This window comes from Photinus pyralis, unplaced genomic scaffold (genome assembly GCF_008802855.1).
Source record: "Photinus pyralis isolate 1611_PpyrPB1 unplaced genomic scaffold, Ppyr1.3 Ppyr1.4_LG3b, whole genome shotgun sequence".
Lineage (NCBI taxonomy): Eukaryota > Metazoa > Arthropoda > Insecta > Coleoptera > Lampyridae > Photinus > Photinus pyralis.
In genome coordinates this window covers 4977167-4991044 of record NW_022170510.1, presented here as the reverse complement: position 1 = coordinate 4991044, position 13878 = coordinate 4977167, and the positions used below count along the sequence as shown (strand labels likewise).

Below are 13878 nucleotides of genomic sequence, written 5' to 3'. Positions count from 1 at the left end.
CGGAGAAGTGACTGATCATCTAACGAAAATTCGTGCTATACCTACTTATCTTCTTCAGCTGTAGCGAAACTAAGGTAGGCGCATAAAATTCTGTACACGTCACTACCTCGCCCTACAGAGAAAGAGGGTTACGTATACTTGATTACCAATACAATACTATACTTACTGTTGCACTTTTTAAACAATTAAAACACAGTAACCTTTATTTCGACCAAACTAATTCATTGTCACTTTAATTGGATATAAGAAAGGCCCTTATCACAGTCAATAGTAGCAAAACAGATCTACTTGTAGGTAGGTAAATACTTAACTGGAAAAATATCTACATACAATAATTATATACTCTAATCTAATCAATTGGTATATAGACTAAATTTTAAATAACATCAATAGTCCAACCTCAGCGATGTGGCACATCCATGATTCATTCGATATTCCGCATACATTATTCCGGTATTGTGCCAGTAATACAGTGCGCCAACTACAAACAAATGCCACCACTGATGGGAGTGTCCCAAATAATCGAATTTTCCTGCACAAAACCTTTCCGGCACCTTGGTCAAGTAAATCAAAAAGGCGGTACCGCTTATCGAGTACATCCCCATCACCCTTGGGATGAGCATCTAAAAGCGATCGATATATTCCCGTTAAAACATACGAGGTACGTACACTAACTAAAGGGTTGGCAAAACCTCCCATTATAAACGTCCAATGTATCGTTGGGACTATTCCATATGCAGCCCATAAAACAAATACAAACATTTTTACGTTTGTGTTTGCATTCAATTTCGGATGCTGCAACGCCATAGCGCCGCAAAATATTAGGAAAATTGTAACTAAGTAGAAATTTAACATCGCCTGAAAAGTATGCGTGTTTCTAATGGAACATCACCGCGTTACCAACTTACTTGGTGGCACCAAAAAGCGTAGTAAATTCCAGACATGTAAATAGCAAGTAGAGAGAGAGCAATTCCGAACAGATCAAGTGATAAATAGTAATTACAGTCGTCCTCAGAACGACAGGAAAATGTATGGTACACAGCTGAGAGACCCATGCAAACCTAAAACACGCTGAAGTACCTTGCATTCGTGATGTATCAATACTTACCTGAAAACATATCAGCAGCATTGCAACACACAGTTTGTCAAGAAAGGATGCATGCAAATTCAGTAAGGATAGATCGTAAATTGTTAGTCCTACAAATAGAAGCCATCCAAAAATGTGGGACCATATGTTGATTGTTTCATTGGTCCACCAAAATATGCTGAAAGTTAACGGATAGGAATGTCGTGTATACGTGAAAGCAACAACCAACCTTTCAATGCACAATTTAGTATTTAAAATCCCGCGATATCCTGTCAAAATAAATACATTATGTTGTAGATATTCGGGGGCATCTTTTAAGCTATACAGTCGCATTTCTCCATTTGGTTTATGGTGTTCACATATCTCTTTCTTGCATTTTGACTCTGACTCTTCCAATATTGGGTCGTTGACGTTTTCATCGTCATCACATGCAGATAAAAGCGATCCCGTATGGTCCGTTGAAGTATCATTCTGAAACACAAAAACGCAGTGTGTAGCTGGTGACGTATTTAAATAAATCTTAAGATTGATTTTTTTTAAATAGATTCCTAGTTTTTGTTTGGGAATACTGCTATAACTACACAGCTTCTTACCCCAATGCGAAACATGAATTTTTCTGCAAGTGGGTACTCTTATTTTGTAACTAACAGCAATCATTTATAATTCTTCTCCAGAATAAATTGATCGAAATGTTAACAAGAAATAGATCAAAATTTATGTAATCCAGTTAGCTTCGCATGCAGTAATTCAAGTATGTCAGATAAGGATTAGATATACGATACGATACAGTCGAATCATTGTTATTAAAAGTACAAAATATTAAAACAATAACCTATACCTATCATTGTACATTATAGAGATCTCATAGGTATTGTACGTACATTATGGACCATATCAAAGTATTACAGAATTTAGATACCATCTATGACAATAAAAATGTTCTTTAGAGTTTGACATTATTTTCGAGTGTAATATATGGAATATGAAAAATCGAGAAACAAAAAAAATGAATAGTGATATTTTTATTTGATTTACAATGAATTAACAATAATAACTAATAATTTATAACAATGGATTACTTTATAACAGTAATTATAATTTATCTCATTCACAATTTATACCATAACATAAGCAGGAGCTTAATATTTCACTTAGAATCGATGTTAGAACTGCCTGAAGCACAATTCGTTTTGCTTGTATAGCAAACTTCCATATTTCTCGATGTTCTCGAACGCTCCTGAATAGTCTAGAATGTTCTCGAAAAAACACGGCATATTTCCCAGAAAGAATGCGTCATATCCGCTTTCGTTTCTTATCGCCGATAATTAATCTTTCATGGTGCCTCGATGTCTATCGGGATTTATAGAATATTTAATACAATATTTTCATATAAATGCCGTTAGAATGGTATGTTATGGGTGTTGTTGTTATATAACCATTTTTTAATCGCTTTAAAATCCTACACAATTCGGGACAATGCTCAACTACGTAATAATCAAACTTAACTTCTCCACATTAAACCCCGTTTGTAACATTTAATTATTTAGTAAAAGTTTTAGTCTATGTTTTTTGGAACAAGAAAATTGAACGTGCAACAGTACTTGCTGCCATTGTTTGTGTCAATTTTTAGAGTAGTGAAAAATATCCAATTGCTATTTGGTTGTATCGTTGAGTGAAGGATTAGGTTACTCAATGGTTGTATGTAATCAATGTAACTGTAACTTGTAAGTACTGCTGATGTTGGCTAATATAAGCTACATTGATAAAGTTACTGTTTATTGTGTACCGCATTATCTTCGACTATATGTCGAACAAGATTTATGCGATTTCTTATCAGCGATACTTCGCGATTTCAACAGGGTGTGCCGCGAGGTGACAACATTTTACTACGTGTTGTTCCTTAGATGAATGTCCTATGAAATCAGAACGGAAAACAGTTCTTACATACCAACACTTAAAAACTTTGCACCTACAGTTGCGTAGAAAAACTTCAACGTGAGCTGCTCTGTATACTTAGTACCATAGAGGAAATACAATTTTCCTCTATGATAGTACCTACCTTTGAATATCTTATATTTTATATTCAAAGATAGTACCGATGCCATGAAAAATCATCTTTCATAAAATATTTTTTACACATGGAAACCGTCGTTGTAAGCAGTGTTGTCAAAAGAATAGATCCTTACCATGCGTTTTACAATCTCTGCTTGAATCTTTTGTTTTCTCTTTTGCAGTTAGCTTCAAAAACACTATGCAAGTAAGGAAAAGGGTACCTACTATACGTACGTACATACTGTATAGCTTAACGGTGCGTATAATTCTATCCAAACTTTACGACTTTGAGATATACTCCATTGTAACCATTAAAGGGGTGTCCATCATACCCGCTTGTGCAATTATTCAATTCAGATGCCTCAATTAATAAAAACCATATTAAATGTTTGATAAGTAAATATCTTTACTGGAATTTTGTTTAGTTTTGAAAGTAGGAATGTTAAATGATAGTTGTAAACATGTCAAATCTGACATATTTTATTTTTATCAAAGTTTATTGATCTACCTATCTAATTGTCTTTATAACGACTGTAGGAAATAAATTTCGCCGAACTTTCGTCCATGGATTGAAGCGGCATTCCCTAAGTACCAAGTTGAAGAATGCTCTCTCAATGTGATAATTAGATGCTTTCTTTTCTTCATCGACAGAAGTAGTTCCATAATTAAGAGCTTGTTTTCCCCACACTCCACTTTTTCATAAAAATAAATCTATCCATTCAGTCTCTATATTTCTTCTTTTTGTCATCATCATCAATAGGAACAGCGTATCAAACAGGTTTTTAGCTTCCTTCTGGTTCTGAGTATCTTGAACCGAAAGTGCCTCAAGAGCTGATATTCTATACTAAACAAAGGCTACTCGTTGTTCACCTACATGCTTTCCATCATTCTTTGAACAACAGGAGATTCTCTAATGGTGTCATTTAAATGACATGCCGCTATTGTATTCTGCAAATGGTAATGTAGTCCTGGAGCTGTAACTTGAGATCCATAAAGAAAGATGAGGTCAACAAATATGCTAAGCGCCAATTGGACCGTCCTGCCGTCGTCATTGTGGCAAATATTTCACTTGGTGTTCAGTGAGTCAATTAGTGGTCGTAAAGGATTGGTGAGAGCCTCTGACTTCTGTGGAACTTACAGGATAATAAGTAAAGGTAGGGAGACTTTTCCAAGCGTCAAGATTATATGTATAATAATAATTTGGCAAGGTTTGCCTTGAAAAAGTTTACTGTCAACGTCGTTGCAATTCATTTGATCCCAAAATATCGTTAAGACATACTAGCTCGGGAAGAAGAGTTTGGGCAAACAAATTCTTCATCTGGCGCAGACGTATCCATTAATACCTATACATTTGCTACAAACCCTAAATGTGGCATAGATCACAAAAAAACGCGCCAACCGTAGGTTTCATAGTAATTGATTAATTAAATAAACAAGTAAAAAAAGGGATGCTTTGTCTTTCAAACTGGGGGACTACAAGAGCGTTCCCAATTTTTTTTATACATAGGTTCACCCTAAAACAATCTTTTCCAATAATTGTCCCGATGATTCTAAGTAATATTCAACACAAATTTCAGGTATAATGTCCTATACCTAAATTTATCCGTTTTTGACATATTTTAATTTTATATTACAGCTATTATTATTTAATTGAGAAATTGTTTAAAAGGTTTCGCTTCGTGAACTGTGATAACACTTTAATTATAAATAAATACAGGGGGTTAAAAAACTAACATTAAAAATTCAATTGATAGTCCAGGCAACGAAGCCCAAAAAAGGCTGAATAGAGGAAAAAAATCATGTAGAAGCCAATTTTGGCACAAATGTAGGGGAAGGTATCTTGAACAACATACTAAAAGTACTGAGGGGTGGGGTGTGAGCTAAGGGTGGGGGAGGGGTTAAAGGTCCCTTTTTTTAGTTTTTCGTGAATAATTTGAAAACGGTTGCTCATAGTTAAAAATTTTGCTGTAGAGAATTAAACAGCATAAAATTATCTACAAAATGATATAGCACAGTATATGATAATAATAATACTTAACGAGATCCAGAGGGAAGAAAAATTAAATTTTTAAAATTTTAACCGGTACGCACACGGGGATCCCGAATGTGATTATATTTCGTAGGCGGGAGGGTGGGGGTCTACGGGGGGGGGGGGGTCAGTGCATGCTGGTGGACAGCAAGGACGTCATTAGTTCACTCTAATCACGCTATGAGGCTCCTATTGTTCAATCGTTTCATCTATTCAAATGTAACGCGTTGTCTCATGACAACGACGCGAACGAAGTCATTCAGTTCCATTGTCTTTAGTGAGTCTTTAAGATAAGTTGAGCATCTTTAAGCTATAGCGTGTCTAATTGACTTGTGTTTTACTTTACTTGATGCCACATGATTAACTGTGGCTGATAAGTGTTTAATTTGCGAGGATGGTGTTGACAGTAATTTATGTTAAGTGGGGAAAAAAGGAATCAATGGATTAGTAAGATCTACTGTTCTGAGAAAAGATGAGCAAGTAGACAGTTTTAAGAGGAAAGAGAGCGTTGTGTGATTTTTTACAGATACAACAGTGGCTCAATAACCCCTTACCGCCCACTCAATGGGGTGTGCCAAAGGAGAAGACGGGGTATTATTCCCAGTAACCACAAATGATCCAGTGGCACCCGAGGCGATACTTAACACAATATTTTGCCGATGTACAACTGGGTACAGAGGGAGGTGTGACTGCCGCAAAGCAGACATTGCTTGCTCCGTCGCTTGCGGCAATTGCCTTGGCATGTGCACGAATGGAGCCCCGAACGATGCCATCGATGACGACGACGACGATGACGATTTTGACTCCTACCCACACAATCTCGTCTACGTAACATAGTCGCAATTAGACTTGTCGTGTATATACGACTATTTTAAAAATTTTGATTTTTCTTCCCTCTGTATTTCATTAAGTATTATTATTATTATATACTGTGCTATATCATTTTGTAGATAATTTTATGCTGTTTAATTCTGTAGAGCAAAATTTTTAATTAGGAGCAATCGTTTTCAAATGATACACGAAAAACTAAAAAAAGGGACCTTTAACCCCTCCCCCCACCCTTAGCTCACACCCCACCCCCCAGTACTTTTAGTATGTTGTTCAAGATACCTTCCCCTACATCTGTGCCCACATTGACTTCTACACGATTTTTTTCCGCTATTTTTCCTTCGTTGCCTGGACTATGAGAAAATCGTTAAAAGTTATTTTTAAATGCCCCCGCCCCTCCCATTTTTTAACTGTGTGTTGTTAGGTAGGTAAAAAAATAAGAGTAAATTTATATAAAGTACGTATAGTCTATTTTAAAAATTTTCAATTTTCGAATTATTGATTACTTAATATTTCTTCTATTGTAACCTCGTACGAATGGAAAAATCGGCGAAGGTTTGAAATAAAACATCCATTTTTGGGGTACTCGCGTAAAAACCCTTAGAAAACGCTTAAACTACATCGTACAGTCGAGACGGAGCAGCAAGTTTGCCATATTAAAAAACGTTTGCCCACGGCGGGGAATTCTACGTATTTGCGCTCCAAATAAATAACATCCGTGTGAGCATTTTCACCCGATAAAGAGGTAGGTACTCAAGATAAACAAGAAACCCATGGTAATCGACGCGTTTTACTTTCGTTCGTGCCAGCCCTCCGCTACCTTCAGTCAATATTTTCTCAAGCTGTAGAAATGAGTTGACAAAGGTTTGACATCGCTGGACGAACGGACAAAACCATCACATAAGGGGAAGTTTTATTCTTTCGATTAATTCCCTAACAAACCTAAACATTTTAATTATTGGCGCCTGGGAATTACCACCCAGGAATGACTAACTTGGTGATTTAATAAAAAAAACCAGAGCCGTCGCGCAGTTATTAAATCTACAGTACCTATTTCCGAAACAGTGAGCTCGGGGGTATCGTCGGGTCAATAATATATTGTAACCTATATCCTCGAACCTAACACGAAACTTGTGATCGATCATAGTAAAATGCAAGAAATATAATGTAATGTGCTGCTTGGACCTAGCATCGGCTTGTTCCAAGTATCCTCATTTTATTTCATCATCATGAAGTTAGTTACCTACCTGATACCTTACAGCGATCATTAGTTGGTGAAGACTTCCAATATTTGTATCTGATACTTTTCAGCGATCATAGCGCTGCTTCGGGAAATGGCCTTCAAAAACCCCAACGTTTATAGGGCGCAGTGATGAATCTCGACAGCACTTCATGTGACATGTGAGATTATGAAGAGATAACCTTCTAACAGATAAATTAAAGTTTGCGATTTTCAACATTGCACTTTACAATAGACTTTTTGTATAGTTCCTTATGCCACATTAGCCAGCGTATGCGGAAAAAATGCCAAAAAAAATTTCAATGCGTTATGACCCTTTTAAACTTTTGACACCCTCAAAAACCCTGAACATGGTAACGGACCGACACCAAAATAGGACGTTTGCTAACCCGCATGCCAACCTATTATTCCAAGTTTCAACAAAATCGGTTGAGGCGTTTTTGAGTTATCGTATTCACCAAAAACGAGTAACATGCATACAGTTTAAAAGGGCCATAATAAACATTTTTTTAAATAATTTTAGCAATCACTGGTTAATGTGGCATAAAAAACGCTACAAAAAAGTCTATAATTTCTACTTGACTCTGTATCAAGATTTACAATTTACAAAAAAAAATCAGTCTTGTAAGGGTAACTAACATTTTTATGCAGCCAGCTCCCCGTATATTAGCTGAATGAGTTCATTACATAATGTAGTACATGCACATAACAAGTTTTAAAGTTTGGAGAATGTTATGTAATCAGAATTATTTTCAGCATAAACTGTGCCACTACTCTATTTTATCAGATATATACCTAAGTATTTCTTTTTCATGAAAGTTAGAGCATCAAATTGGCGGTTCATTTAGGACTTAGGTACTTGACAAATAAATTGATACCTAGTAAGATCTATGAATTCAGTTATAACAGTACTCTACGGATATTTTTGTTAAAAAATATATTAGTGTCAATATAAAAAAGCGTAAAAAAGTATGTAATGCTAAGGTCAACAACGAAATCAAACTGTCTCTAATTATAATACGGAAATCATTATAGCATTATTCCCGTACAGCCATCTAACGGAGGCATCATTGTCGCATTCATGTTGAAGGGCTAATGAGAACTTTTGTATCAACTTTCACTGCATAAGTAGATATCGGAAGAGATATACTTTCTACGTTCTTAATTTACACTGGCGTTCTAGATTCTAATAATTTGCAATGTATTATGTACCTACCTAGGTACCTAGAGTAGGTAAATCATATTTAGTGCTTACCCGCTTCTGCATGATTTTGTTTAATTACGAGTTTTATTAAATCTCACCGCGGAGAGAAATCGAACGAAACCAGCACACGAATACGGAATACAATATTAATTAAAATACAACTGCTTCTGCAGTCAGCAGAAGGTAAGGTACTTCAGATGTAAACGAGCGTGCCCACTGACTCGTCGTTAAACGTTAACATAATTATTTAAAAAATTGGAAATATTTAACAAAAATCATTACCATTTCCTAATCGTAAACAATTGACTTGCGGTAATGCATCAACGCACTACGCAGACCGTTTACGGCTTTCCGATAACCAATGAACTTGAACTGCATAAGTGCTTATATAACGTTACGGGTTTTTTTTCTAACGTTTTGACTTTCATTGACGATTGACGTATATGTTTCACTTGTTGCGAAAAACTACAAAAAAACCAGCTGATTTGATTATCGCATTGCAAAAAAATTAGATACTGCATAAAAACTTAGGGGTTTATTTATTTTATTTATTTATTTTTGCCTTTATTTTTGAGTGGGCGGGGTTTCAGCCAAGACTGCTCTACCAACCCATACCATTTATAGCAACAGTAAGGGAGAGTAAGGGAATAACGGTTTTTAATGTTTTATTGATCCTATATATAAATCAAATGTAGGTACCTATAGCACGGTAAAATTAGACAAATCGAAAGAAAAAATCCCAGAGTTTTACCTCGATTTCACCCGCCATATGGATGTTTGGGGATTAGATAAGAATTGGGATAGCATGAATTAACCAACATATAATCAGCAAGGAGGTACCTTTTCTTCTGTATTGTTGTACCACCTCTTAAAGAAACAAATACTCGAATCGTAATTGTAACTATTAACATTGTTTATATGCAAATCATTAGTGTTACCCGATCGATGAATGGTCGATTTTTTGTTGTAAGTTTTATGCGACTATTGTTGAATTGGGGGTTTTAATTGCACGTTTAATTCGCTTCGGTTTGAATCAACTTTAATCAATAATTTAGAATATCTAGCATTATTTTTGTACTTGTGGGGATACGTTATTGTAAATTGGAGATAATTTTATTTGATATTGAACAGAATAAACCAGTATTTCTTTCGTTAATTTGATTTCACTATTGTTTTCCTCCCCAGTTTTATACAAGGAAAGTAAACTATTTAAAGAAGCTGGGCGGCGCTCAACCCTGTGGTAACTTGTAAGGAAGACTGGAGAATATATATCGTAAACGAATCGACCGCTGTGGAAGATCTCAAGCTTTTAAATTTACGACCCTGATGTTATGAGAAAATATTTATACCTTCCCCATACATTCTTTAATATTATCAAAATTCAACATTTACAACATGTTTCGACATAACCATGTCATCATCAGGTAACTAAAATCCTAGAGTAAAATCAAGCAATAAAATATCACAAAATACTTACAAGAACTTACCATTCCGGCGAAGCCTTCTGCCTCGTACTCCGGATTGTTGACCTATTATAACTTTTGAAATTTGATTGTCTTAGTTAAATTTAACCTCTTTGTGATAACTAGTTCTTGTAAGTATTTTGTGATATTTTATTACTTGATTTTACTCTACGATTTCAGTTACCTGATGATGACATGGTTATGTCGAAACATGTTGTAAATGTTAAATTTTGATAATATTAAAGAATATATGCAGTAACGAAGTTAATTTTGCAGCTGGTAGTAAGTGCTTAAGTACACTTGCTGCACTATTCACAAAGCGATCCCAATTTTATAGTTTCCTTTTTATTTGTTAATTCTTCACTAACACGCTCATTGAAACAGATGAACACACAGACGGATACAGCGTTCCTACACCTTCGTTATACTTAATAAATTTACTCTCACCTCACGATTATTGTTGTTTATTTATTGTAGAAAGTGTTTTAATGTAGCCAATGGAACAGCGGATACGAGGTAATTACGTCTAAAAGTCCCAATTTATTTATACTGAAACGTTTGCAAAATCTGGTGCAAAGTGTTAGTTTACAATGTCAATTGGATACTTTGGCAGGTCACTCACCAATAATGATAACATGCAGATTTGTGCAAATAGTCCTGTACAGATGAAATCAGTAAATGATCAGAATCAGTCAATAGTAATGACTAATGAGATTAGATGAGAGATACAGTGAAAAAAACTGATACATCTGAACACCGAGCGATTCTCGAGATCTTAACGCATCCATCATTTTTACCTTTCATATATTCTTAAGAACATGTGCACCAATTTTCAAAATAATCGGACGTTTCTAAACAAAGTTATCATGCACACGGCAGCAGATATAAACGTTTGGTTAGTAATGGGTAAAGACTTTTCTCTGAGCGTGTACCTATGGTAATAAATCTAGATCGGATAAGCGAAAGGAACTTCAAGTCGACCGGAATTTCTACAAATAAGAATTTATTGCGCCCTTGCCGTTTTAAAAAAACTAAATTCGATAACCACAGCAAACGTCATCAGAAAGATTTCGAAGAACTGTCCAAATGACCGCACCGCAACACTGCATCTGTTTATTACTTTTCAGTTTTTTTAAGTAAACCCGTGCCGACGTTGCTATTAAACCAAAAATGCTGACGGCTTGGACATGTATCCGAATTTTCCAATATCCGCCTCGAGTTAATCGGAAACAAATCTTGCGAAAGTGGAAAATGGTCACTAACGCACATTTTATTTTTATTTATTTTTATTGTATTGCCTTTATTTTATAGTGGGCGGAGAATTTGCTACTCTTCCCACTCAGCCCACTAGACAATCACAAACAGCCATGCCTTACCTGGGATTCGAACCCAGCTGACGGTTGTGGCCAAAGTTAGAGCTACTAACGTGAGCTCAACTGAGCTACGCAGGTCGGTATTCACAATATTGAGTTGTGAAGAATTTATTCGTAATGTTACGGATATCCTCTTAAAGTAGGCCTTGATTTTATGGAACAATATGACGTATTTTCCGAGTTTGATGAGGAATAATATAATTATAAACGAAGTTAACATAAAACAGTATATAAGGGCTTAGTTTCTTAATTACAAGCTTTCTTATTGTTCAGGGTATATTTTGTTGAATGATCCTCGTACCTTTTGGGAAGCAGCTTAATACATGGCTCCATCTATTGTTGAAATTAGAACCACTTAAATTTAGCGCGCATTTTGCTGCCGCGAGGCTTTTCGTTTGTCTTCCCCTTTCTTCTGTGAGCTGTAACAGAGTGCACTTCGTTTTAATTAAACCGCTAAAGCGTTAGTTGAGAAGGCATGGAATTTTAGTTGCCGCCATCCTTATTCTATTAACCTCTGGCAATTGAATTCAATTAAAATTTTCAATTGCACAGTCAAGATACTCTGATTTTTGTGTAATCTAACCTATCATTTTGCATATTTGTGTGTTACGCTATCCCATTGTGGAGTTTTTGATTTGATATAATGGTTTGAATACACCAGTATTTCTTTTCGTATCTAAATTGATTTTTACTGTTATTACTACCCTCGTATCTTCTCAATTTCATACAGTGAGAGTTAAAAATTGAGTGGCGGTGCACCATTGATAATTGCAACGAAGTTACGAAGACCATTTTACCCAGAACGAACTACCGCTGTGCAAGAAACTCGCCGTTTAGGCGATGAGTTTGAGTAAATGTTGTGCCAACTCTACCTATCCGTTATAAGTTGTTCAAAAGTACACTACAAAAATCCTTTGATTGATTCACTTCCCAAAATTTTAGCTCCCTCAAAATTGAATAGCGAGACCGCAATAGACTCCGACATTAGCCGTCACTGGCGTAGTTATGTTGTAAAGATAAAAAGTGGATAATTTTTGGATGAGCAGTTGTAGCCGGAAAGTAACTAATATAGATAATAACTATTCTTTTTAACCTTTTTGGCGTATTTATCCAAATTCTTATATGTTATTTCTGTTTAACGAAATGCTTTGTATTAATTTATATGTCACTCCATCTTTATATACCTATTACATACAGTGCGTTCGGAATAAGAGGGTCACATCAATATCTCTTTGATTTGGCGAGATACGAATAATTTGTCAAATATAATTTTCTATGTGACATTACGATATAGGTATCCGATCGCATATTTATACTTCCGGCAGCACTTCCAGTTTAATCGGAAATCGATTGTCTTTTGCAATCAATTTGCTGTACAACGTAAAATATGCATATGGTTGAAATACAAAAAATAGAGAAATTCGTTAGTCAAGACACGCACGCGACGCTCCAAAATTGCACATGGGAAGATCGTATCGTGCAAAAGTAAATCTTCAAAACGAAACATAGAACAAGTTATTGTAGGTATTTTCTGTGTGATATGGCACACGGCATGCTAGATTTTATAAATTTTCTAAATATTGATTTCGCCATTTTTTTGCATAACAACCATATGCATATTTTATGTTGTCCTGCAGAAAATTGATTGCTCTTTTCAACAAACATAGGCATTGCATTTAAAAAACAAAAATTGCATCGATTTCTGGTTAAAGCGTAATGTCACATATAAAACTATATTTGACAAATTCTTCGTATCTCGCCAAATAAAGGAGATATTGAGGTGACCCTCTTATCTCGAACGCACTGTAAAGTGTACATGGCGTTTCTGTTTTCTTGCCATTAAACCTATCTTACCTAGAAGAAAAAGTACGTGGCCTAGCAAAAACAGTATTACGTAGTTACATCATAAGTTCTTATAGGTACTGTAATGTCAAAATTCCTCACTTTCGAAGCTAATTTTGGTGATACAATCATTACATTCTTAAACGGCGGAAACGATTTTTTAATTAATTGTTGGCCAAAAAAATGCCTACAATGCGTTCTGAAAATTTCTAAAAAATTATGACTTCCTTTTTTCCTGAGAGTACCTACCTATAGAAAAACAGTCGTTTCCTATATTAGAAAATGCGGTTATTAATTAATTAATTACGAACAACGAAGCTGTAACCAAAACTATTCTAAGTATTATTACACACGCGGACTTTCATTATTCCTACCACGCTGAAGTTTACATAACTGCTGTGCATATGATTGCCCTACACTATTGATTAAAATTTCTAATGTCATAGTAAATATTTCTTCAGTTAGTAATTGTCCTTGACTTTGGTTTCATTATTTAGTAATTGAACCAAAACTTCCATCCGTCCTCTAAAGCATGTTTAATCTTAGCCTATTATTCGTGCTTTTTATGCCTCATTGATGCGAGCAAAACCTGAGAATGATTTAACAGTGTACTCAAAATTCTGCAAGCATACACCAAGCGACCAATCCGCTGTGCACGATACACCTTGCAAAGTTTATAAAATGAACTACCAACCCTACCAATCAGGACCAAATTGCAGGTTGGATAAGCTAGTTTGGGTCGGAGAGACGTATACATATG

The 13878-nt window shown here is 35.4% G+C and overlaps 1 protein-coding gene across 7 annotated transcripts; it reads right to left on the bottom strand.

The window, feature by feature from the left end:
* Positions 1–217: 217 nt before the first annotated feature.
* LOC116166822 (progestin and adipoQ receptor family member 3) lies at positions 218–8746 on the bottom strand. Of its 7 annotated transcripts, none has more exons than XM_031481976.1 (7): positions 8723–8740; positions 8492–8497; positions 1317–1558; positions 1109–1265; positions 909–1061; positions 670–858; positions 218–623 (listed from the first exon to the last, which is right to left on the bottom strand). In XM_031481976.1, the coding sequence occupies exons 1-7, from the start codon at positions 8723–8725 to the stop codon at positions 387–389; spliced, it is 987 nt and encodes a 328-aa protein (XP_031337836.1). In that variant the 5' UTR covers positions 8726–8740; the 3' UTR covers positions 218–386. The 7 variants fall into 7 exon arrangements, with proteins under 7 accessions (XP_031337836.1, XP_031337839.1, XP_031337840.1 ...); XM_031481979.1 differs by lacking the exons at positions 8492–8497; positions 8723–8740 and adding exons at positions 3274–3325; positions 3378–3585; XM_031481980.1 differs by lacking the exons at positions 8492–8497; positions 8723–8740 and adding exons at positions 3274–3325; positions 3382–3585.
* Positions 8747–13878: the final 5132 nt, after the last annotated feature.